The following is a 21,088-nucleotide window of genomic DNA, read 5'->3' as shown; positions in this document are numbered from 1 at the left end:
CAGCAGTGCTCAGCCCGTTCCTCGGGTCGCAGAGTGTGGCAGTGCCTCTGAACCCTGGGCTGGGACTGGAGTGCCCTGGTTGGCTCGGAGCAAAACCTTCACCAACAACCAACTCCTGCCTGAACACTGGCCACAGGCGCCCTCTTGTGTCTTCCTGTTGTCACCAGAGCATGAAGGTCTCCCAGCATCAGTCTCCCACTGTCATTTCCATGCCCTAAGCCTCTTACCTAAAGGGATACACTTTCATGTCACCCTCTGTCACCCCATGTTTCCCCCACACCAGACCCTGGGAAGGCTCAGGTAGGGTCCTCGGGGTGCTGACCAGGCCCACACTACTCTGCCTGCTGATGTGGCAGTGTAGGTGGGCGGGGCCTCAAGTGCCAGGCTCACCTTCTCTGTGTGACCAGCCCTGGTCTGGCCTCAGCTCCCTGCCAATCCAGTTTCTTCACTGGATTCAGGTTGGGTCCAAATTTGCCCCGAACAGGGCTGCATATAGGGCCCCCAGCTGCCGCTCATCGGGGGCAAGAGCCACGGGCAGCTTGGGACTTGAATCAGGGGAGCCTCAGTGTCAGCTAGAACCTGGACCACGTGTGCCCGGGCGGCTTAGCGGACTGATGGGCAGAGGGGGCCCGCCCATCCCTGGCTCAGCTGGATCAGATCCCTTTGGAGTCCCCAGATGTCGCAGTCCTAGGCTCCCTCGCCTGTCATGCACTGGCCTGCCAGGTCACGTTTGCTCTGTTGCTACAGTGAGTGGGGGTTCCCAGTCACTCTGCCACTGAGAGGAATGTGTCGACAGGATGCAGTGCCTACCTGGGTGAGGAGGTGCCACAGCGGTGTCCAGACAGGACATGCTGGATGGGCAGGGTCACCCTCACGGCTCTGGCCAAGGCTAAGGAGGGGAAGAGAGAGAGTGTGTGAGTGTGTGTGTGTGTGTGTGAGTGTATGTGTGTGTGAGCACGTGTGCGTCCTGAGGTGAGTCACAGGCAGTTGGGTTGATTCTCACCGAGTGCAAGCCACCCCATCCCTCTCTGAACCTCATAAAAATATGTTAGTGTTCAGACAAACACAAGTGGTGGAGGCCTACCTGGCACAGCACCCTGAGGTCTTAGGGTGCATGCCTAGGTGCAGCCTGTGGTGAGCACAACAGGGACATAGGCTCCTTCCCGGCAGGGGTGCGTGGGGTGGAGGTGCATAGAGGGGTGTTTGGTAGGCCCTGGGACTGGGCGGGGCAGGGCAGATGGGATGATCCTTTCTCTGGAGCAGGTTCAGCCTGTGCGAGGGGCAGGAGGGTCTGTGGACCAGGACGGCGGGGCAGCTTGCTAGGAGCCACAAGCAAATATACGATGTATGGCACCTTTGGTTGTAAAGTGACGCCAGCTAGCCACTGAGATGATTATGTTAAGATTTACATTCATATGGAAATTGGACTCCCGCTGTTCACCTTGGCCTGCTACCGGACTCATGTTACGGGACTCATGGAGAGTTCCCATTGGTTGGGGAAGGATAGTAGGAGGGAATACCGGGGGAGTCCAATTTCCATATGAATGTAAATCTTAACATAATCATCTCAGTGGCTAGCTGGCGTCACTTTACAACCAAAGGTGCCATACATCGTATATTTGCTTGTGGCTCCTAGCAGCAGCTGTTCTGGTTCAGGGCAGGGCCTTGCCTTGGGCTACATGAGGCTTGCTATGTTTCAGGATGATCCGGGCTCGGTGCTTCTGTGGCTCCCTGTGTCCCTGCACACCACTCTGAGAGCCACATCCCAGCAGAGGCCATGCAGCAGGTGGCAGGGTGGGTGTCTCTCTGTGTGGCCTGGTGACTCAGGAGCTGTGTTCTTGTGGCTCCCAAGGGCCGGAGTGCAGACAGACTAAGCTGCCTCTGGGCACATGTGGCTGCTTGGAGATGAGGCCTACTCCTCACCCCTGCTGCCCTCTCCTCACGGACCATTCATGTCCCCATCTGTGTGTCTGATTAGCTGTGAGGAACTTGTGCTCAAACCCAGGGGTGAGTTTTAGAAGGGTCACCCCTGGTGGCAGGGCTCTGCAAGACCTTCCTCTTTCCTCCCTCCCTCCTCAGCAGCCCCGGGCCTTCCCCCGGCCTGGGTGGGCTGGAGGCAGGGGCTGGTGATGCTGTCCTGCAGGGAGCCCAGTGTCTGTGCTGGAACTAGGATGGCTGCCCGTCTGCCCACTGCCATCGGCTGTTGTGGTTTCGTGCTGGGCTGGGCGCATGGTCTGCAGCCAGGCTTACGTGGACTGTGGCACATGTAAACCATGTCACATGTTACCTAGATATGGGGGTCCAGTGTTGCCCATCTTTAAGCTTCTCAGGGCCCACTCCTGCTTTATCTGTGGCCACAGGACAATGAGTGACACTTGGAGTCTGTGAGCCAAGTGGGCAGATTCTGAGGGTCTGCTGGTGCCAGTCCTACTGCATTTCACCTTCCTGGGGCCCAGGCCAGGTCGCTCCATTTGCTGGGTGCGCAAACTGAGTCACTTCCCGGGCAAACCACCTCCCCAGAGCCAGATAAGCAGGTGGAGACGAGACGCTGCCTCTGGGCAGGTGCTGAACACTCAGTGCTCACGGTGCCACTGCTACTAAAACTCGAGACAGGGACAGCCCGAGGCCCCTCCTGACCATTGTTGAGGGCAGAAGGTGGGGACAGCCTCTGTCCTGTCACTGCCAGGAATGGCAGAGGTGTGTTTTAGAGGAAGCTGCTGGAGTTCCTGGGGTGAGGGTTGAGTGGCGGCAACTTCTGGGGGGCAGCTGGGCCTGGTGGAGCTGCGGGTCCCTCCTTGTAGCGGGCCTCCCAGTGACCCCCCCTCTGTGCGCAGCACATCTCCATCCCTCAGCCTGACTGCCCCGAGGAGGCGCGGACATTCTCCTTCTACCTCTCCAACATCGGCCGGGACAGCCCCCAGGGCAGCTTCGACTGCATCCAGCAGTACGTCTCCAGGTGAGGCGCCCCTGCCCTGGGGACCCCCAGACCGGGTGCTAGGCCTTGGCTGTGGCCTCTGGCCAGGTTGGGACATGTTCTGTTGAGCAGTGTTGCCGAGTCGGAGGGGACTGAGCCCCACGTCCAGGTGGGTGCGAGGCAGGGCATGACCACGTCTCCCTGGCCCTGTGTCTTTCAGCCATGGGGACGTCCACCTGGACTGCCTGGGCAGCATCCAGGACAAGGTCACAGTGTGCGCCACTGACGACTCCTATCAGAAGGCCCGTGAGAGCATGGCGCAGGCGGAGGAGGAGACTCGGAGCCGCGGGGCCATCGTCATCAAGCCCGGAGGCCGCTACCTGGGTGAGCGGTGGGGCTTGGCCCGGGCCTGGGGCAGCAGCGGGCTGGTCCAGGCCGCGGGCTGGTCCAGGCCAGGCGCTGGCTGTTTCGAACCAGAAGTGGTGGGTGGGTCAGCACAGGGGTCAGTCCCTGAGCAAGACTAGATGCCCACACCAACTTCCAGGTCAGAAGGCAAGTTCCAGCCACCTTGGCGGTGGCACCCGAGTCGTAGCAGCTGCTGCCTTGTGAACCCCAAAGTACACATAGGGGCCCAGGATCTCTAGGAGCTCTGATCTGAATTGGTGGGCTTTCCTCATAGGTTTAGCTTGGGGACCTTGGGGACCTCCGCCTCAGGGAAACGAATGGGCTCTGCAGAAAAAGTGGAGAAACCAAGGCTGGGATTGTGGCTCAGAGGGAGAGCGCTGGCCTCGCATGCTGAGGCACTGGGCTCCAGCCTCAGCCCCACATGAAAATAAAATAAAGATACTGTGTCCACCTGTAACTAAAAAATAAATTTAAAAAAAAAGTGGAAAAACTAATAAGCATCCAGAGGGGAGTAAGGCGGTGTCTTTAGAGAGCGCCTCGCCCGCCCCTCCCCTGCCCCCCCCCCCCCCCCCCCCCCGGGGGTTGAGGAGTTTAGGATTGGGGCACTGGTTGCTCCAGGCTCTGGGCCGGGGAGGTGAGCAGCTTAAAGCAAGAGAACCTCCAAGGTCTTTTGGTTCATTCTTTTATAAGAAAACATGGGGTGGGGGGGGCTGGATCGTGGCTCAGTGGTGGAGCGCTTGCCTAACACATGGGAGGCACTGGGTTCCATCCTCACACCACATAAAAATAATTAAATAAAACAAAAGTATATTGATCACTAAAAGAAAATGTAAATAAAAAGAAAACATGGGAAGATTTCACATTCATCCTCCTCCCCAAAGACCTCTCTCTAGATGCAGCCTCAGCGGTCACTGCAGGGGCTGGTCCTGGCCAGTGCTGGGCGAGAGTGGGTGTGCTCCACGGCCAGAAATCCCTGCCCGCCCCCTGCAGCAGGCACTGGGCTATGAGCCACCTGGCAGTGTCTCCTGGGAAAAGCAGCTGGGTGCTTTACCCACCTGCTCTTGCTTCAAGGTAGAAACTTGAAGGTCCACACACATTAATAAATTCACAGGTCCTTTGGCTAAAATGTTGGTTAAAAACTTTCTCATCATGCCACATCGGGCACAGTGATGGTTCTGAAGCAGTTGACATTCTCACAGAAACAGTCTTCTTGAAGAGTAAACATTGCATGTCCTGGCTCTGGCCCCGAGTGTTTTAGTGTCAGGCCTCCCTGACCCCTGGCCCATGTCTTCCTCTCAGCCTGTGAGGACAGGGGCCAGCCCTGCTCTCTGGACCTCATTGAACAAACCCCAGAGGTGTGAGCGGCTGGTCCTAGGGATTCTAAAATAATTCTATTTTCTTGTCACAGATCATAGTTTGAGTGACAAGATCAAAAGGAAATCCTCTTGCCAGGCATGGTGGAGCACACCTGTAACCCTGCAACTCAGGAGGCTGAGGCAGCAAGATTGAGAGTTTGAGGCCAACCTGGGCAACTTAGTTGAACCCTATCTCAAAACAAAACTAAAAAGTGCTGGGGATATGGCTTAGTGGTAGAGTACCCCTGGGTTCAATCCCTAGTTCCAAAGAAAAGGACGTCCTCATGAAGAGCTTTGTGGCCAAAGTCCTCAAGATTTGCTGCCGAGCTTGCCTGGCTGGGTGCCTTCTGCAGGAGGCCAGGGCAGTGTTGAGGACAGGGTGAGTGACTTCTGAATGGAGGTCACACAGAGTTGTGGTATGCTAGATCCTGTTCTGTCTCTGTTCCCTCTGGGACTGAGGGCAAGCTCAGTGTCCCCAAGACCCCAAGCACAGCCACGCTTGCCAGAGAAGCACTAACTGGGACCCATGGCTGGGGACTTGCATGCCCTCTGGGGTCTGTGCAGCAGCTGTCTGAAGTGGCCCTGACACCTATTCCTGTTTATTTAAAAAAAAAAAAAAATGGTGGGGGAAAGCTGTGGGGCTGGTATAGGAGATCCAGACTGTGAGATCCAGACTCCAGAGGTACCTGTCTTTAGTTCAGGGAGCCCCATTTTAGTATACCTAAGGGTTCATAGATGCCCTCTACCCCCAGGGTGGCCAAGTCTCCAGTTTCTAGGACTCAGGTCACACTGATACAATTAGTTGAGGACTTGAGCACCTCTGTGTCCTGCACCTCCCACTTTGAGGCTGGGGACCCTGAGGTGACAGGCTGGCTGGCTGGGAAGCAGGTGGCACTCTTGGCCGCCCAGTGCTCAGCTTTAGCTTGGTGTGGACTTTAGACCGCTGTCTTCCCAGTCCCTGTGCCAGCACAGGGTACGCCACGGGCCGCCCCCTCCCTCTTTCCCTAATTCCCCTGCTGTCGTTGCAGGCAAGAAGGTTCACTTCCGGAAGCCAGCCCCAGGGGCGACAGATGCAGTGCCTTCCCGGAAGCGTGCCACCCCCATCAACCTGGCAAGTGCTATCAGGAAGAGTGGTGTAAGCGGGGCCAGTGGGGTGTCCCAGAGGCCTTTCCGTGACCGGGTGCTGCACCTCCTGGCCCTGAGGCCCTACCGGAAGGCCGAGCTGCTGCTGAGGCTACAGAAGGACGGCCTGGCGCAGGCGGACAAGGACTCGCTGGATGGCCTGCTCCAGCAGGTGGGGACTGGGGGAGGGGCCGCACAGTCCACCCACCCTGAGGCCATGCGCCACAGTGGCTTCTGCAGTAGGTGTCTCGTGGGGCTGTCTGAGAAGGGCCCTCCTGGGCCTGCTGGCTTAGAACACACTTAACCTGGGGCACGTGCCTCCTGTGTGTTGGCTGACGGGCAGCTGCAAGGCCAGGACCAAGCAGCCACACTGTTGCGGGGACAGTTGATCTGAAGCTTGGGGCCTCGCAGCCTAGAACTCGGGCTTGCAGGCAGGTGGCCTGTGGACAGCTCCCTGCCACTCAACAGCTGTGAGCCTATGCAAGGGGCTTTGTACCTGGGACCCCTGGTCCTCACCCGACAGGTCCTCACCTGACAGGAGTGCCAGTCCGGTCCCTCTTGAAGAGAAGGAGGGGAGCCAGCGAAGGCGGTGGTGACAGTGGATCCTGCTGTTAGCAGCTCACTGAGGCAGTAGTGCTGTGCTCACTGTCATCCCAGGGACTTGGGGGATGATGCAGGAGGATCGAAAGTTTGAGGCCAGCCTGAGCAACCTCCTGGCCCTGAGGCCCTACTGGAAGGTGGAGCTGCTGCTGAGGCTGCTCAAAATGAAATTTTAAAAAAGGACTCGGGGTGGAGCTCAGCCGAGGAGCGCTCGCCTAGCCTATGGGAGGGAGGCCCTGGGTGCCACCCCCAGCACCGCAGACAAACCCCAGCCACTGCCACCCCTCTCACCAGCACTCCCCACACATTCCCGAGGCCCCACCCTGGCTCCCCAGGCTGTGCGGTGACATGGCAGCTGGATCTGAGGTGCATTTCCATATCTGCCACGTTCATTGTCTCTGGTGCAGCCCGAGGCCAGTGGGGACCTCAGAGCTCGGCCTCAGGAGGATGTTGGCCTGGCTGCCACCCACCCAGTCCCTACTCCTTATGTGGAACTGAGGGCGACATCTGTGAAAGGCTGGACTTCAGGGGTGTCCTGAAGGTGCCGCATGGAGGCAGGGAGGGGAGGAGGGGCCTCTGTGGCCCTTCTGTGGACGACTCAGAGCACAGGTACTGGGGACCTGTGGTCAAGTGCTTCCCTCAGCCCTCAACCTAGGGAGGTAGTCCCAGGAGACCACCCGCGCCCATACCCCTGACCCCGCATCTCTTGAGAACGCGGCCACCTGAGCTGCTGTCCCTGGAGCGCAGCGGCCTTGCCTGCGGAAACACTGGGATTCGAGCCCTTGCGGGATGCAGCCATAGCCCAGGAGAACAGCTGAAGGCAGAAGGCTGCTGGCAGGGTGGCTTAGCCCTGGCCTGGGGTGGGCACCTGAGCTTAGGCTGGCTCTGCTCCGGGAGCCACAATCTGAAAGGGGACGGGCTGGCGTTGGGTCCCGGAAGCTCACGAGTGTAGATGGTGGCGCTTCCTTTTTGGAGTCAGCCTGGCCCCCAGCATCTGTGAGATAAGTAAATCTGGACCTCACACCCTCACCCCCTTGTCCCTTATGTGCCTAAAGGTCTAGGGGAGCTGGGAGTAGCAGGTGGCACAGGCAGAGGGGGCCGCCATGTTCTCTCTCCGCTCTGTCTGCCTCCCCCTGTCTCTGCACACCCCCATGCATGTGTTCCGAAGGGCCTGCCTCCCAGGCTCCCTGCACGGTGACGGCTGGCTCTGTGTTGCAGGTGGCCAATGTGAATGCCAAGGACGGCACATGCACACTGAGGGACTGCATGTACAAGGACGTACAGAAGGACTGGCCTGGCTACTCAGAGGGGGACCAGCAGCTGCTGAAACGAATGCTTGTCCGGTAATGCTTCCTCCTGTCCCCTCCCCAGCACCTCCCAGAGATCTGGGACGACGTCTCATGGTCCCGAAGGCCAATGGCTCAGAACGGAATCTCCTGGGCGCCTTCCCGACTGTCCTCCCTGCTGCCCGCAGTCCCCACAGCCTCCTGCTGGTTGGTGGGGGAGGCAGCACCCTGGGGGGGGGGGTGTGAGTCACGTCGCCCCAGCCAAGGAGCCCTCAAACCAAAGGCTTCAGCGTGCCCGGATCAGCTGTGACTGTCCCCCCATTTCCCTCCCGGCTCCTTCAGCAGCCAGCATCCCTGGAGGCCACTGCTGAACCTCTCAAGAACCCCAAGCTGAGAGAAATGAGGCAAAGCGTGCTCCCTGCAGATGTGATTAAGCAGCGTTAATTAAACACATCCCCTTTCTGACTAATTGGGCCCTAGGGTCAGGAGCAGAGGGCCCTGGGGAGCCGGGGCTGAGGAGGCGGGCAGCTGTCCCCTGCAGCGCTTCTGCAGGCCTGTGTGCTAATTAGACCTGAGCTGTCTGTGAGTTTGGCGGTTTTAGGTGTTTTTAAGTGTGGCTGTTGGAAGCAGTCATTGTGTCTAGAAAGCCGAGGGGGTTGGGGATCACTCCACATGAATCCCAGAGAGAAGCAGCAGCACTTCCCCTCCTTGCCCCTGTGGTGTCCCTTCCTGAAGCTGGTCGTGGTCCTCGGGTGAGCTGGCCAACTGGAGCCCAAGTGTCCAGTGGTGGGTCCTGGGTGCTCAGGAGAGGCTGGCAGAGGACATAGTCTTGGCAGAAGCCCCCCTGCCACCGTCCACACCTGGGAGGTCCCCTGCTACTCCAACCAACCTTGTCGCCGGGCAGCACTGTATCCTCCTTCCTCCAGCTGTTTCCACCCGCCACACACTTGGGCAAAGGACTGAACATTGTACCATCAATGACATTGACCCGTGTGCTTGGAAGTGCGAGGCTGCACCCAGCCTGCCCCTCCATTGGGGCCCCCTCCGACGGTGCTTGCACCCCAGGGGTTCCATGCCTGCTGGTTTGTCCCAACCCAGGCAGGGGAGCTGCGAGGAGCGAGCCCCAGGCCTGTGTGGGTCAGTGGGAAGCAGCATCTGGGCGTCAGGCAGGGTGTCATAGCATGCCTGCCCCATCCACCCTGCTCACCTCCATCTGAGGTGGTTTCCTTGGTGAGCCGCTGGCCTGCGGGAGCCCATGGGCGGTCAGCCCTCGATGGGGGCTGGCTGTGGATCGGTGGCCACTGGTGTATGGGAAGAGCGAGCGTCAGTGTCCCAGCCTGTGGCTGTGCAGAGACGCCCCGCAGAGGCAGTGTTCGAAGTCAAGGCCTCACTTAGACCAGAGTGATGACAGGAGCTCGGAGTGTTTCCTTTGTTACAGGGAAGGCTAGGCCTGTGCAGATCACAAAACAGGCAGGGTGTGGGGACCAGCTCACTGCAGGTGGCCCGCAGCAGAGCCCTGTGCCATGCCTCGGCTGCACTGGAGGTTGTCTGCACCTTCTTCTCAGTCCAGCAGCTCGAGCCATTTTTGGTTGTCCACTCCCCGGGCCTCTTGTCCCTGTTGGGAGGTCCGGAGACCTGCACGTGCCCTCAGGAACCGACTCCACCAGAACCACCCAGTGCTGGGGCCTCACCCCAGTCCAGGTGCACCTCTCTCACCCAGAGCCCCATCCTTGGCCCTGCAGCTGCCCCCTGCTCCTCCCTGGGGTGGAGGGAACATGGTTTCTGGGATTTCTGACTCAGGAAAGGGCTCAGGAGGCCACCCATCTGCTCCTCTTCACACCCCAGCAATAGTCCTACTTAGTGTCAGCCGATGGCCAAGACTAGACTTTCAGAGCCAAAAGCGCTCTCCCTCCATGTTGAAGACCTGGCCTTTGGTCAAAGGCATCCCGACCCAGCCCTTTCTCATCCACCCATGCAGTCACAGGCATGCAGGCAGGAGCTCTGGGTGGCGCCTGTTCCCTCCATCCCCTGTGTGGTCCAGAAAAAAAAGGGCCACTGCCCTTCCCTCCTGCTTTCTCTAATTCTGCCACTAGGGGGCCATGGTGCTGGGTGGTCCTGTGTCTTCCCTGTTTTTCTTTTTTCTTTTTTTTTTTTTAAAGAGAGAGGGGGACAGAGAGAGAGAGAGAATTTTAATATTTATTTATTTTTTCTTAGTTCTCGGCGGACACAACATCTTTGTTGGTATGTGATGCTGAGGATCGAACCTGGGCCGCACGCACACTAGGCGAGCGCGCTACCGCTTGAGCCACATCCCCAGCCCCCTGTTTTTCTTTCTCTCATAATTTTGGGAGATTTCTTCAGCTTCTCTTAGCCTGTTGTTGTCCTGCCATTACTTCTAGTTTCTAAGAGTCTTTTCCTGTTGCTTTTTGGCAGCATGATGTTCTTTTTTCATGAAAGTGAGGTTATTTCTTGTCTTTTCTCCCCGAGGATATTACAAAGGAATAACAACTTTATTGAGATGCAATTTATGTAACACAAGTCACCCATCTAAGGTGAACGATCAGAGAACATTCGAACCTGTGCTGCCATCACTGCTATTCCAGAGCCGTCTCATCACCCACCCCCCAAAAAAACCCCATCCCCATCAGCAGTCACTCCCACACCTCTCCCAGCCCCTGGCAGCCACTCATGTGTGTCCTGTCCCTGTGGATTCGCCTGTTCAGAATATTTCATGTTAGTGGACGCACATGCTGTGTGGCCTTTTGTGTAGGGCTCTTGTCACTCAGCATCGTGCTTTTCAGGTTCCTCCGTGCTGTTCCGCCAGGTGACTGGACCACGCTGTGCTGATCCAGGCATCTGTTGATGGGCAGTTGGGTGGTTTTCACCTTTTGCCTGTGATGAGTGATGCTGCTGTGAACACTGGAGTCCCCAGCAAGACTCAGCTTGTGCCCTAAGTGTCAGGTCATTTTTATGTGCTCCTCATCTCCATGTAAATGAAGAGGCAGTGAACTACCCTCCTCTGGGTGCAGGACACTGAAACAAAATCCCTCAGGCTGGGCAACTGTCTAGAGAGGAGGTTAATTTGGCTCATGGTTCTGGAGTGTGGAGTTGGGGCCTGCATCTAGTGACAGCTTTTTGCTGGCAGGTCCTGCAGCAGTGCAAACCGTCCCATATTGAGAAGAAGGGTGTGTGCGTTTGTGTCTGTTTTCTGATCTCCCCCTCTACTGAGGACTCAATTGTGGGGGCTCCATCCTGATGCCCTTAACTAACCCTAGTCACTCCCCAGAGGCCACCTGAGGAGCCGCAGGCAGATTCAGTTTCTGTCATCCTTTTACAGTGGGGACCAAACGCCACACAGAAGCCTCGGGGGCCACGCTCAGACCTCAGTGGCACCAAGGGGTGTCCTCCTGTGCCAGCTGGTCCAGAGGCCCTAAGGCTGCTCCCGGCCGCCCCGGGCTTCCCTACTCCCTGGGCTCCCCCACTCCCCTGGACTCCCCCACTCCCCACTGCACCCGGCCCAGCTCTCATTTTTTGGAGTGGTTTTGGGGGGCACCTCTACCTGGGCTTTCTGGCCAGGGGGTCACTCCATCGGGCACCGCTGCTGAGTCCTCTGACCTGCCCTCCACTTCTCCTTACAGCAAGCTGTGCCAGCCACAGAGCACCAGTCTGCCTGGAGACCCCGTGGCCGCCAGCCCCCCAGGCGAGCTTGGCAGCTCGGCCTCGCCCCCTCAGGTAGCAGCTGACTGACTGGGTGTGAAGCTCAGGAGGGGGGTGGGTCTCCCCTGTGAGCCAGAGGACCCCTTCTGGCACCCTGTCCGCCTGCTTCCGTGAGGCTCCTGTGCCTGGAGGCTTGGCCACCAGGCTGGCGGGCTCTGGCTGCCAAGTCGTGACCCAGGGTCCGGGCGCCCCCGTGTGGCCAGAGGGTGCCTTACAGGCGCTGGGTCTCCCTGGGCCTGGTGCCGCCTGGTGCCGCCTGGTGGCTCCCGGGCTCCCTGTAAAATCATCGCCCTTTCTTTGCAGAAACGGCCACAGCCACCTGATTTCATTGACCCCCTGGCCAACAAGAAACCCAGGATATCGCACTTCGCCCAGAGAGCCCAGCCTGCCCTCAACGGGAAACTGAGTGTGCCCAATGGCCGCGAGGCCCTCCTGCCCACCCCGGGGCCGCCGACTAGCACGGACACCCTCAGCTCTAGTGCCCATCTGCCTCCGCGACTGGAGCCCCCGCGGGCCCATGACCCCCTGACCGATGTTAGCAATGACCTGGGCCACAGTGGCCAGGACAGTAAGCGCGGGGAGGCCGCTGCCCCCAGCCCTGCCACTCACCTTGGTCTCCCCCTGCTGACGGACTACACCCAGCCCGACAGGCCCCACGACAGCCCTGCCCGCAGCAAGCCCAAGAAGAAGTCCAAGAAGCACAAAGACAAGGAGAGGGCGGCCGAGGACAGGCACCGGACCCAGCCGCCAGATCACGCTCCTGCCACCCACAGAGCTCCGCCCGATGCCCCAGGTGGGTGCCCCCACTCGCCCTCACTCGCAGGGTGTCATGCAGGTCCAGGCTGCTAGAGTCTGAGGGAGGCTGGCCATGCTGCCCGCGAGGCCCTGTCAGGCTCCCTGCACGTGCAGCCTGTGGCCGCTGTGTCCTAGCAGCTGTTCCTCCGTCTGCCCCTTTGGTGTGGGGGTTTGGGGAGCCCCCAGGGCTGAGGCCTGGTGCTGCTTTCACTGCCCGTGTGCAGGCCACAGACCAGCAGGGAGCAGGGCTCACAGAAGGGGATCAGTGTGGAGAGGAACACGCTGTAGGAGACTCTGGCTGCTGAGAGGCAGCAGGGGTGCTGGGGGCTGCTGGGGCCCAGGGAAGGAAGTGGAGGGACAGGGAAGCCAGCTCCACCCAGGCAGACCCAGGGTGGAGAGGACAGCACCTGGGCTGTGGTCAGCTTGTGTGGCTTGTGGAGGAGCTGGGTTTGGGCACATGCAGGAAGGATTTAGAAGGCATTGCAGGGTCTCCTGGCAGGGGTGGGAAGCCCTAGGGGACCCAGAAACGGGTTCCTAGCGACAGGACCAGGGGGTGAAACATGCCAGGCCCTGTGCTGAGCAGGGGACCCTCTGGGCCTTGCATGCTGGGCAGGGGCTCAGGCACTGGGCCACACCCGGCCCAACAGAGGAAACTTTGTGATGGGGAATCAGTGTTGGGCCACCGAGGGGTGATGTGGGCCAGCACAGTGCTCTCCAGAAAGGCAGGGCTGGCAGTGAAGTCTTCTATACCTACTGCCCAAGATCACAGCCCTGGGGACTTGAGCCGAGCAGGCAGTGGCCTGTCCAGTTCAGTGACCCCTGGTTCCTGCTGATTTGTAGAGAGCAGCGTGGACTAGCACAGCGCACCATGCCAGCCTCATTCAGACGCTGAGCAGCCACACGGGGTGGGGCCTCCTAGGGCAGTGGCATCCGAAGTGGCCACCTTGCTCCCCAACACTGGCTGGCCAGGGCAGCCGGGCTGTGCCGCCTGTTGCTACTTCAGCATTGTTTCTCTGGGCATGATCCCAGGCGGGGGTTCCTGGGACTGTGGCTTTGATGAGTTGTCCCACTGCACCCGGGAAGGCCACACCTCCCCAGCCTCTGCCAGAAACAGAGGAATAGGAGCCCTGCAGGGTCTGCCAGGTGCAGGTCAGACCTCCGGCAGCTCCTCCCAGGCCCTGGGAGACCCTGTGCGAGCAGCAGGGAGGGGGCGGGGCCAGCGGGGGCTGGAGTGCTGCTGGGCCCAAACAATTTAAAGGGAAGCGCAGCATGACACCAGCAGCCGTGCCATCACAGAGCCCGCTGTCTCCAGGGCCCAGGTTGGTCCGGGTGCAGGGTAGGTCCCAGGGCCCCTGCCCAGGAGCAGAGGACAAGCCGGTGGAGAGACGGGAGAGAAGCGGCTGGGTCATGTTCCCAAAGAAGCCCCCTGGCAAGAGCAGCTCAGCAGGCCACGACCAGGGCCTGGGCTTGGCGCAGGGGCCACAGGGTTTGGCAAGGGCCAGACTTCAAGGTCCCTCCTGCCCTGGGTCAGGCTGGCCCTGAGCCTTGGTTTGCCTACTTGTCATCCCACCCGGTGAAAATCTTGAGGGTTAAATGAGCTGGTGCCAGCTGGGCTTGGCATACGGCAGTCACCTGTTCCAGAATGCCCAGGGAGGCCCTGCTCACGCTGCCCGTGGCATGGCAGGAGCATGGGCTACACCATGGCAGAGATGCCTTGCTGGCCACACCCCTCACATGTTGGCACAGCTGTCCAACTCGTGCCCTATGGGCTGAGGATGGCCGTGCGTGGCTCAGGGTGGGAATATCAGCTTAGAGCCCTGGGGAGACTGTTCTGTCCACTTGTGGCCATCCTGGAGGGGACTTTCAGAGGGGTGTGGATACACACTGAGGACGGGCCTGTCCCAAGAGCTGCCCTGCAGCCCTGCAGCCCCGCCTGGAGGGGAGCAGAGGGAGTGAGCTCTGGGCCACCTTCAGGCCGTGGGCGCCTCAACTGCGTCTGGGACCGCGGCTCGGGGAACTTGCTTGTCCTGGCAGACGCCCAGGCCGCTCTCCTCTGACTGGCATTCGCCTTACAGGAGTAGGGCGTGGGTCCCCGAAGGTCCACGGGAAGGGCCAAGAAGTGGGAGGTCACTCTGCCAGGCAGAGCGGTACTTCGTCCTTCCCACTCCACACTGCAAAGGGACACACTCATTTCTGGACTGGGAATGGAGAGCGTGTTCTGGAGAGAAAGGCCCCGGGGAATGAGCCTCATTCTGGTCACAGCGTGTGGGTGGGGGTGAGGGCGCCTCTTCTCCCTCCCCTCCCTGGTCTCGGCAGCTTTGGGGTGTCGTGTGATCTGGCCAGGGCAGCACACTGGCCGCCAGGTATGGGTGTGGACTGCGTGGTCTTCACTAGGTCCCTTCTGCCTAAAGGGCCGCATGTTGTCGAGCCCATGTCCCTGAGCTCCACCCCAGGGACCTCCAAGCAGTGTGGCCCCTGCTTCTCCAGCAGAAGCTGCAGCCCAGCACCTGGTCGGAGGAGCAGGATGCGGGGCTGCATCTGTGGCCAGAAACCAGGACACCCCAGGACCCAGGCCAGGCAGGGACCATTTGTTTCAGCTCAGTGACCTTTAACCTGCTGTCAGTAGAAGCAGCAGAGGCCTGGTGCTGTCTAGCTCCGGACAGGGACAATGACGCAACCACTGTAGGTGTCCCTGAGGCAGCATCTGGGCGCATGTGCTCTGTGGGGCTCTGGCCTGCCCTGCCCTCCCCTCAGACCCTCCTGACCTGGCTCCCACCTGGCCTCGGCACAGCACCTGCTCTGCCCTGCCTCTGTGGTATGGGCCTGTCCCAGCCCCGCCCAGGGCAGCGCGGACACCCAGCAGCTGTGCCTTCCTCTTGCAGGTCTGAACGGGACCTGCAGCAGCGCCAGCGTGCCCTCGTCCACATCAGAGACACCAGACTATCTGCTGTGAGTACCTCGGGAGGGGCTCTGCTTCTCTGGGGCCAGTGTCCCCGGCTCCTCAGCTTGGCAGAGGCTCCCCTGGCTCCGTGTTTGTTCTGTGAATCCCAGGACACAGCTGTGGCCGGGGTGTCCTGGGATGGCCATTGGTAGCTCTCCTCAGGAGCCCCCTGAGCCCTGATGGCCCATTTCTTTCCTCTCTAGAAAATACGCGGCCATCTCCTCCTCCGAGCAGCGCCAGAGCTACAAGAACGACTTCAACGCCGAGTACAGCGAGTACCGCGACCTGCACGCCCGCATCGAGCAGATCACGCGGCGCTTCACACAGCTGGACGCCCAGCTGCGGCAGCTCTCGCAGGGCTCCGAGGAGTATGAGGTAGGGCCGCCGCCTCCCTCAGCCCTCCCTGGAGTCCCTGCCGAGCCTGTGCCCTGGGGCGGGGGACACACAGGCGTTGCCCTCCCTGGTGTCACGCACGGCCAGCGCCAGATAGTAACCAGCCCGTCAAAGGTGTCCTCACAGATAACCGGGCCCACCGGCCCCCTGTGCAGGCAAAAGAGCAAGATGAGCTGAGGCGCGTGGGTCCCCTTCTCAAACCCAGGACCCGGGGCTCTCAGGACCCCACATCATGAGCAGGACTACAGGCCTGGCCCTACCTAGAGCCTGTCACCGCTGCTATGATCGCAGAGGGCAGAGGGCACTGAGGGGGGTGGAGGCTCCTGTAGCTCCCTGACCCAGAATTCCTGGCCCCGGGGCTCAGGAACGAGGCGCCTCCTCCGCAGCAAAAGCATCTCGTTGAGGAAGGAAGTTGCTGGCTGGGTGTGGCTTGGTGGCAGGGCGCTAGCTGGCATGAGGGCCCTGGGCGCCAGCCCTAGCAGTGCTACAGGAAGAAGTAGCTACTCAGTGCCACTTGTTAAAGCAGGATAAGGAAAAGGGACAGGGCCACCTGGAAGCCACCAGAGGCTTGCAGGGAGCAGGGCTCAGCCTCCACATAGCCCAGGCAGGTGGGGGCCAGAGCAAGGAACTGGCCTCAGAGGATGGAAAATGGCCGAGAGGGAACCTGGGGTGGATTCCGGCCAAACCAACCTGACAGGATTCTTGCTGCGACACGGGGGCTGCTGGGGATGCGGGACCCTGGGGCGGACCTCACGAGGAAGTGCTCAGGCGGGCTGTGAGAAGGGTCAGGACCTGACAAGTTTGGCTGAGCGACAGCCTCCATCAGGCCCTGCACCCAGTCACCGATTGTCCCCACTTGCCACCTTTCAGAGCTGGTTGCCCGACTGCAGGGCTGGCCCTGGTAAGGGTCAAGGTTTGTGTCCCCTGCCCGAGGTCAGTCTGACTCCAGAGGACTGGAGGGATGATGGGGCTCCCTGAGGGCTTGGGACCCACACGCTTCCTGCAGCCCATGTGGCCACTCCACAGCACCCCTGTGCCCCAGAACTGTGGACAGACCCCGCCGGGCTTGGGGGAAGGCAGCCGCTCTGCCCCAGAGGCTGCCCCAGCTCCCACAGGGCACGTCCGCCACATGGCCGCTGCTCTTTCTGACGCTGTGCAGAGCACCGAGAGGGCGGCTCAGCCTGGCCTCCTTCAGATGCAGACGTGACTCATGTGCTGTTCTGTTGTCCCTCTAGACCACTCGCGGGCAGATTCTGCAGGAATATCGAAAAATCAAAAAGGTGAATAGTCATGTGTTGGGCAGTTGGGGTCAGCCGCACCAGGTTCCAGATGAGTGTGGAGCAGGAGGGTGGATCTCTGATCCACAGGGTGCCTCCTCCACCCGAGGGGCCGAGCCTGTCCTGAGCGAGCCTGTCCTGAGCGGAGCTGGTGCCCAAGGTCGGGGGCGGGGGTGGGGGGCCTCGGGGGCCCTGTCTTCAGGAAGGGAGCCACCACTGGGCTTGGCTGGGGGGACCCTGCTCTGCTGGTGGACGAGCTGGCGTCTCAGCCTGCAGGGTCCCAGTCCCAGGAGGACCCTCACCTGCTGGGCACAGGCGAGCAGGGGCCGCATGCCTGGGCAGCCCCAAGCCCTGGGCAGGCGGCTGACTCCTGCATGGCTCTCTCTCGCAGACCAACACCAACTACAGCCAGGAGAAGCACCGCTGCGAGTACCTGCACAGCAAGCTGGCGCACATCAAGAGGCTCATCGCCGAGTACGACCAGCGGCAGCTGCAGGCCTGGCCCTAGCCGGCACCCTCCACCTCACGGGCCCTCTGGGTGCCAGGGGCTGGGGGGCGCGCGTGGGAGAGAGGATTTATTTAAAACAATAAACACGGGAGATGTACGCATCTGAGCCAGCACCACGGCTGTCAGGGAGGCCCCGCCATGCTCGCCCAGTGGGGTGGCTCAGGCCCGCCCTGCCTCCCAGCAGTCCCTGCAGGCCAGGCCCACGGAAGGCCACCTCGAGGTCCCACTTCCCCTCTCGCCACAACCGAAGACCGGAGGCCAGCCTGCCTGCCTTTTCTAGTTTTATACAATGTCAGCCACTTTTAGCTACTGCTAGAGACTCAAGTCTATTTTTGTACAAAAGAGAAAGCAAATCTTTTTTTCTAAACCTGTGCCTCCCTCTCCTTGGACATCCAGGGTCTAGATGCTACCCTGTGACCTTTCCCGCAGTATTAAGATGCCACCGGAAGGTACAGCGCTGGGGACTTCCCAGGAGAATCTGAGCTGGTGGGCCAGGGCCCTGGGCTGGGCAGGGTCTCTGCTCCAAAGCCACCTTCGAGGCTCCGGTCAGGGGGACTCTACCAGCGCCCCTGGAAAGCTGCTCAGAGCCGAGGAGGCTGCGCTCCGGGCCCCCGCCCATCCTGCTGTTTCAGGGCCGGGGGTGTGTTGTGCTACAAGCTAAAGTCCTCGGTGGCGGCGGCGGCGGCACGATGTCCCAAGGTCCTCGGTTTCCCCCTCGCAGCTGCTTTCGGTTCCGAGCCGTCAGGGCCGTGCGGTTTGCACTGCTGACCGTGCCCTGGCCCTGGCTCCGTCCACCTGTGGGTCCTGGGGTTGTGCCAGCAGGGCCACCACTGGGGCTTGCACTCAGGGAGGGGCTGGGGCCCCGTGGACAGAGCTGCAGGAACCCGAGGACACGCCCTATCTGTCCTCTCTGGGGCACAAGCTCCACAGATAACCCAATTGCTGCTTTGTCGCTGTGCCTAGTCTCTTAGTGTCCCCCAAAGCATTGGGGGACTGTGTGTGTGTGTGTGTGTGTGCGCGCGCGTGTGTGTGTATGTGACCCCTCCGTGGTGTGGGGGGTGAGGCGAGTGTTCACTTTCAGGGCCAAGCGAAGCCATGACTGGGGAATGTGGTGGGGGCAGCTGTGACCAGGGTCAGTCACGGTGGGGGGGCGCTGCCGTCCACAGCAGTGAGGCGGGAGGGCGGGCGGGTAAACACAGATGCGTCTATTTTTCTAAACCGTGGGGGTGTCTCCCAGTGGCTTCCAAAGAGCTGGCGCCTGTGTGGAGGCGCCTGCGTATGTCCCACCCGCCTCAGTGTCTTTCCTTTGGGACCCCTGGGGTCCCCACATCTCTGAGGAAACTGATCCTTCATGTTTCAATAGCTGTTATTTTGTTTGGCATCTGGGGTGGGGAGGGCGGCCCAGGCGGGCTCTGCCCCCTCCCTCAGGGGTGGAAGGACTTGCTGAAGGAGTCCCGGCCGCCCTCCACGCCCCGTTCCAGGCCCTGCGGAGTTCGCCTCTCCTGGGCGTCTGCGGCCTCCTCGGAGGAAGCTGTTGTGCTTCGGGGTTGATGCACGAAAGTTCTAGCTGATTAAAGATGGTCTAACTTATTGATACGTTTTTTTCCTTTTAATGTTGTACTGTGGAGAAAAACTATTTTGAGCCATGGAGTTGGTGTTTACAAGGATTTTTCACTTTTGCCAAAATGTTACAATTGAAAGGCGTCGCATCTTCAGTCCCCTCGTATTTTCTTAAGCACCTGGTGTCCTTTTTGTACACTCAACACGGGAATGCTGAGTTTTTCAACCTACAATAAATTTCACTGAATTGAACCAGCCGCCCCTGGCTGCCTGGCTGGCTTGTGTGTGTGTCACAGCCGGGTTCTGCGGTGGCCCCAGGGAGTCCCTGGTCCTGGGATGGGGGTGGGCTGGGGCCAGGAGGTGACTTGGCCAGGAGCCTCCGTGGTGATGAGGGGCGTCCAGCGGGCAGCCCGCGTGCCCTCCTGAGGCTATTGGCCAGGAACAAGGGACCAAGGCAGTGGCCTCTGCGGGGCCACAGGGCCAGACCCCTCTCCATGAGTGGGAACAGAAGGGGCGGCAGAGCTGGCGCTGAGCACAGTAGTGTCCCCTGCCCAGTCTGGACAGGGCTGCTGAGTGACATGCAGGAGTGGGACCAGGATATTTGGGGGAACAAGCTGTGACTCATCCCATTTCTGGGGAAAACAGCAGCAGGTCGCCTGTGGCTGGGCCCCAGCTCCGTGGGAGGCTGAAGGGGAGGCTGCGCAGCCAGGAGTCCAAAGCCACCCCGGCAGCAGGGGAGATCCCCTCCAAGACACGGACACCAGCTGTTGTAAAGAAGGAAGCATGGCCATGGTGGGGTTCGTTGTGTGCAGCTCCCAGGCTGGCACATGGGGCTGGCTTGTCCCCCGAGCCACCATCCGGGCCTGTGTTCCAGGCGAGGAGCTGGAGGACGCAGGCGCTGGGCCTCCAAGGACAAGGTGGGGGCTGGGGTGTTTATTTTAAAAAGGAAAAACCAAGGCGAGCGGAGGGCAGGGGCCTGGGGCGGCCACAGCCTCTTGGCCAGGAATCCGCGGGGCGCAGGGGGAGGCCGGCCGGCAGCGAGGCAGAATGTCCCCTGTTTCTAAGATGGTCTGGACCCCGTTCTTCCCGGGACAACACCCATCTCCACACCTCAGGGCCAGCACCTGCCACCTCTGGCCTTGCCGCTCTGCCTGGACCACAGGCCACTGAAGCTACAGTCTGTCCCCCGCTGTCCTTCCTGAGGCCTGGACCCCTGGGAGCTCAGGAGGGTGTCTCCTTCCTGGTGACCTGGACACCAAGGCAGAAAAGGCCTGGGGCTACCGCCACACTCCCCCTCCGGCTGGACAACGTTCCTTTCTTCCTACCTCTGTCACCACAGTGACCCTGGTCCACGGGCCCAGTCCCCTCCCTCAGCCTTGCCACCCCACAGCCCCTACCTTCACCTCCCAGCACCATCTGCCAGGAAGGAGGTGGCCCAGGGCCTAGGCCATGTCGCTTCCCGCCACCTGTGAGCTCCTGTGAGCTCGTGGGGCTGCCTCCTGCCCCCGCCCTGGGAACGCCAGGCCTGGGGCCTTTCCTCATTGCTGCATATGTCCCCATGGTGCCATGTATGGCCTCAAGCTGCAATCATACCCTTGTCCTCCGACGTCCGACCCCAGGTGAAGAGGCTCAGCGCACAGGCTGCCCCCACTTCAGGCCCCTGGACATTCCCGCTGCCGACAGGACAGCTCTGCCCAGCCACAGGCTGTTCAGGGGACTCCCAGGACCCCCGCCTTGGGTTGGATGACAGCTCTCAGAACTCGGGGACTGGCTGACAGCCACACAGGGGATATGTGAAGGGCGTGATGGGGCCTTGGACCTCCCTTGCTTTCTCCATCCATGCCACCACCCAGTGCCACCACGAAGGAACCCAAACCTTTCTTAGGGGACTGTGCGGAAGTCTTGGAGGGCCTGCAGTGCCTTTCTTCACCCCGGTAAGGGCCACCACCCTGACTCCTGTGATGAAGGACCACAGAGGTGCTGGAGTGGAGCTCAGTGGCAGAGCAACTGCCTGGCACGCAGGAGGCCCGGCTCCCATCCCCGGAGTAAAGAGAAAGAACAAACTCGTTAGATCGGGGTCTCAGGTGACCAGGAGCCTTCAGAAACAGAATCCAGGGGACAAGTCCTGGGCTTGGGCTCCATGAAGCACGGACAGCCGTGGAGAAAGGTATTGGACAAAAGTGGCTGTTGTCATGGAAACAGTGGGCCTGGACGC

The 21,088-nt window shown here is 60.5% G+C and overlaps 1 protein-coding gene across 1 annotated transcript in view; it reads left to right on the top strand.

Moving 5' to 3' along the window:
- The window catches only part of ELL (elongation factor for RNA polymerase II), a 67,330-nt gene extending 48,202 nt beyond the window's left edge, over positions 1–19,128 (top strand). The window contains exons 3-12 of the mRNA XM_081284950.1: positions 2,835–2,956; positions 3,135–3,298; positions 5,703–5,968; positions 7,615–7,739; positions 11,321–11,414; positions 11,703–12,192; positions 15,077–15,143; positions 15,339–15,510; positions 16,764–16,808; positions 17,197–19,128. Coding sequence (XP_081141076.1) covers positions 2,835–2,956; positions 3,135–3,298; positions 5,703–5,968; positions 7,615–7,739; positions 11,321–11,414; positions 11,703–12,192; positions 15,077–15,143; positions 15,339–15,510; positions 16,764–16,808; positions 17,197–17,313 — 1,662 coding nt within the window. The 3' untranslated portion in view covers positions 17,314–19,128. The remainder of the gene's footprint in view (positions 1–2,834; positions 2,957–3,134; positions 3,299–5,702; positions 5,969–7,614; positions 7,740–11,320; positions 11,415–11,702; positions 12,193–15,076; positions 15,144–15,338; positions 15,511–16,763; positions 16,809–17,196) is intronic.
- Positions 19,129–21,088: the final 1,960 nt, after the last annotated feature.

The sequence above is a fragment of the Spermophilus citellus genome (assembly GCF_964194105.1).
Source record: "Spermophilus citellus genome assembly, chromosome: 3".
NCBI classification, from domain to species: domain Eukaryota; kingdom Metazoa; phylum Chordata; class Mammalia; order Rodentia; family Sciuridae; genus Spermophilus; species Spermophilus citellus.
The sequence above is the reverse complement of the archived record's forward strand: the minus strand, read 5'-3'. Positions and strand labels throughout refer to the sequence as shown.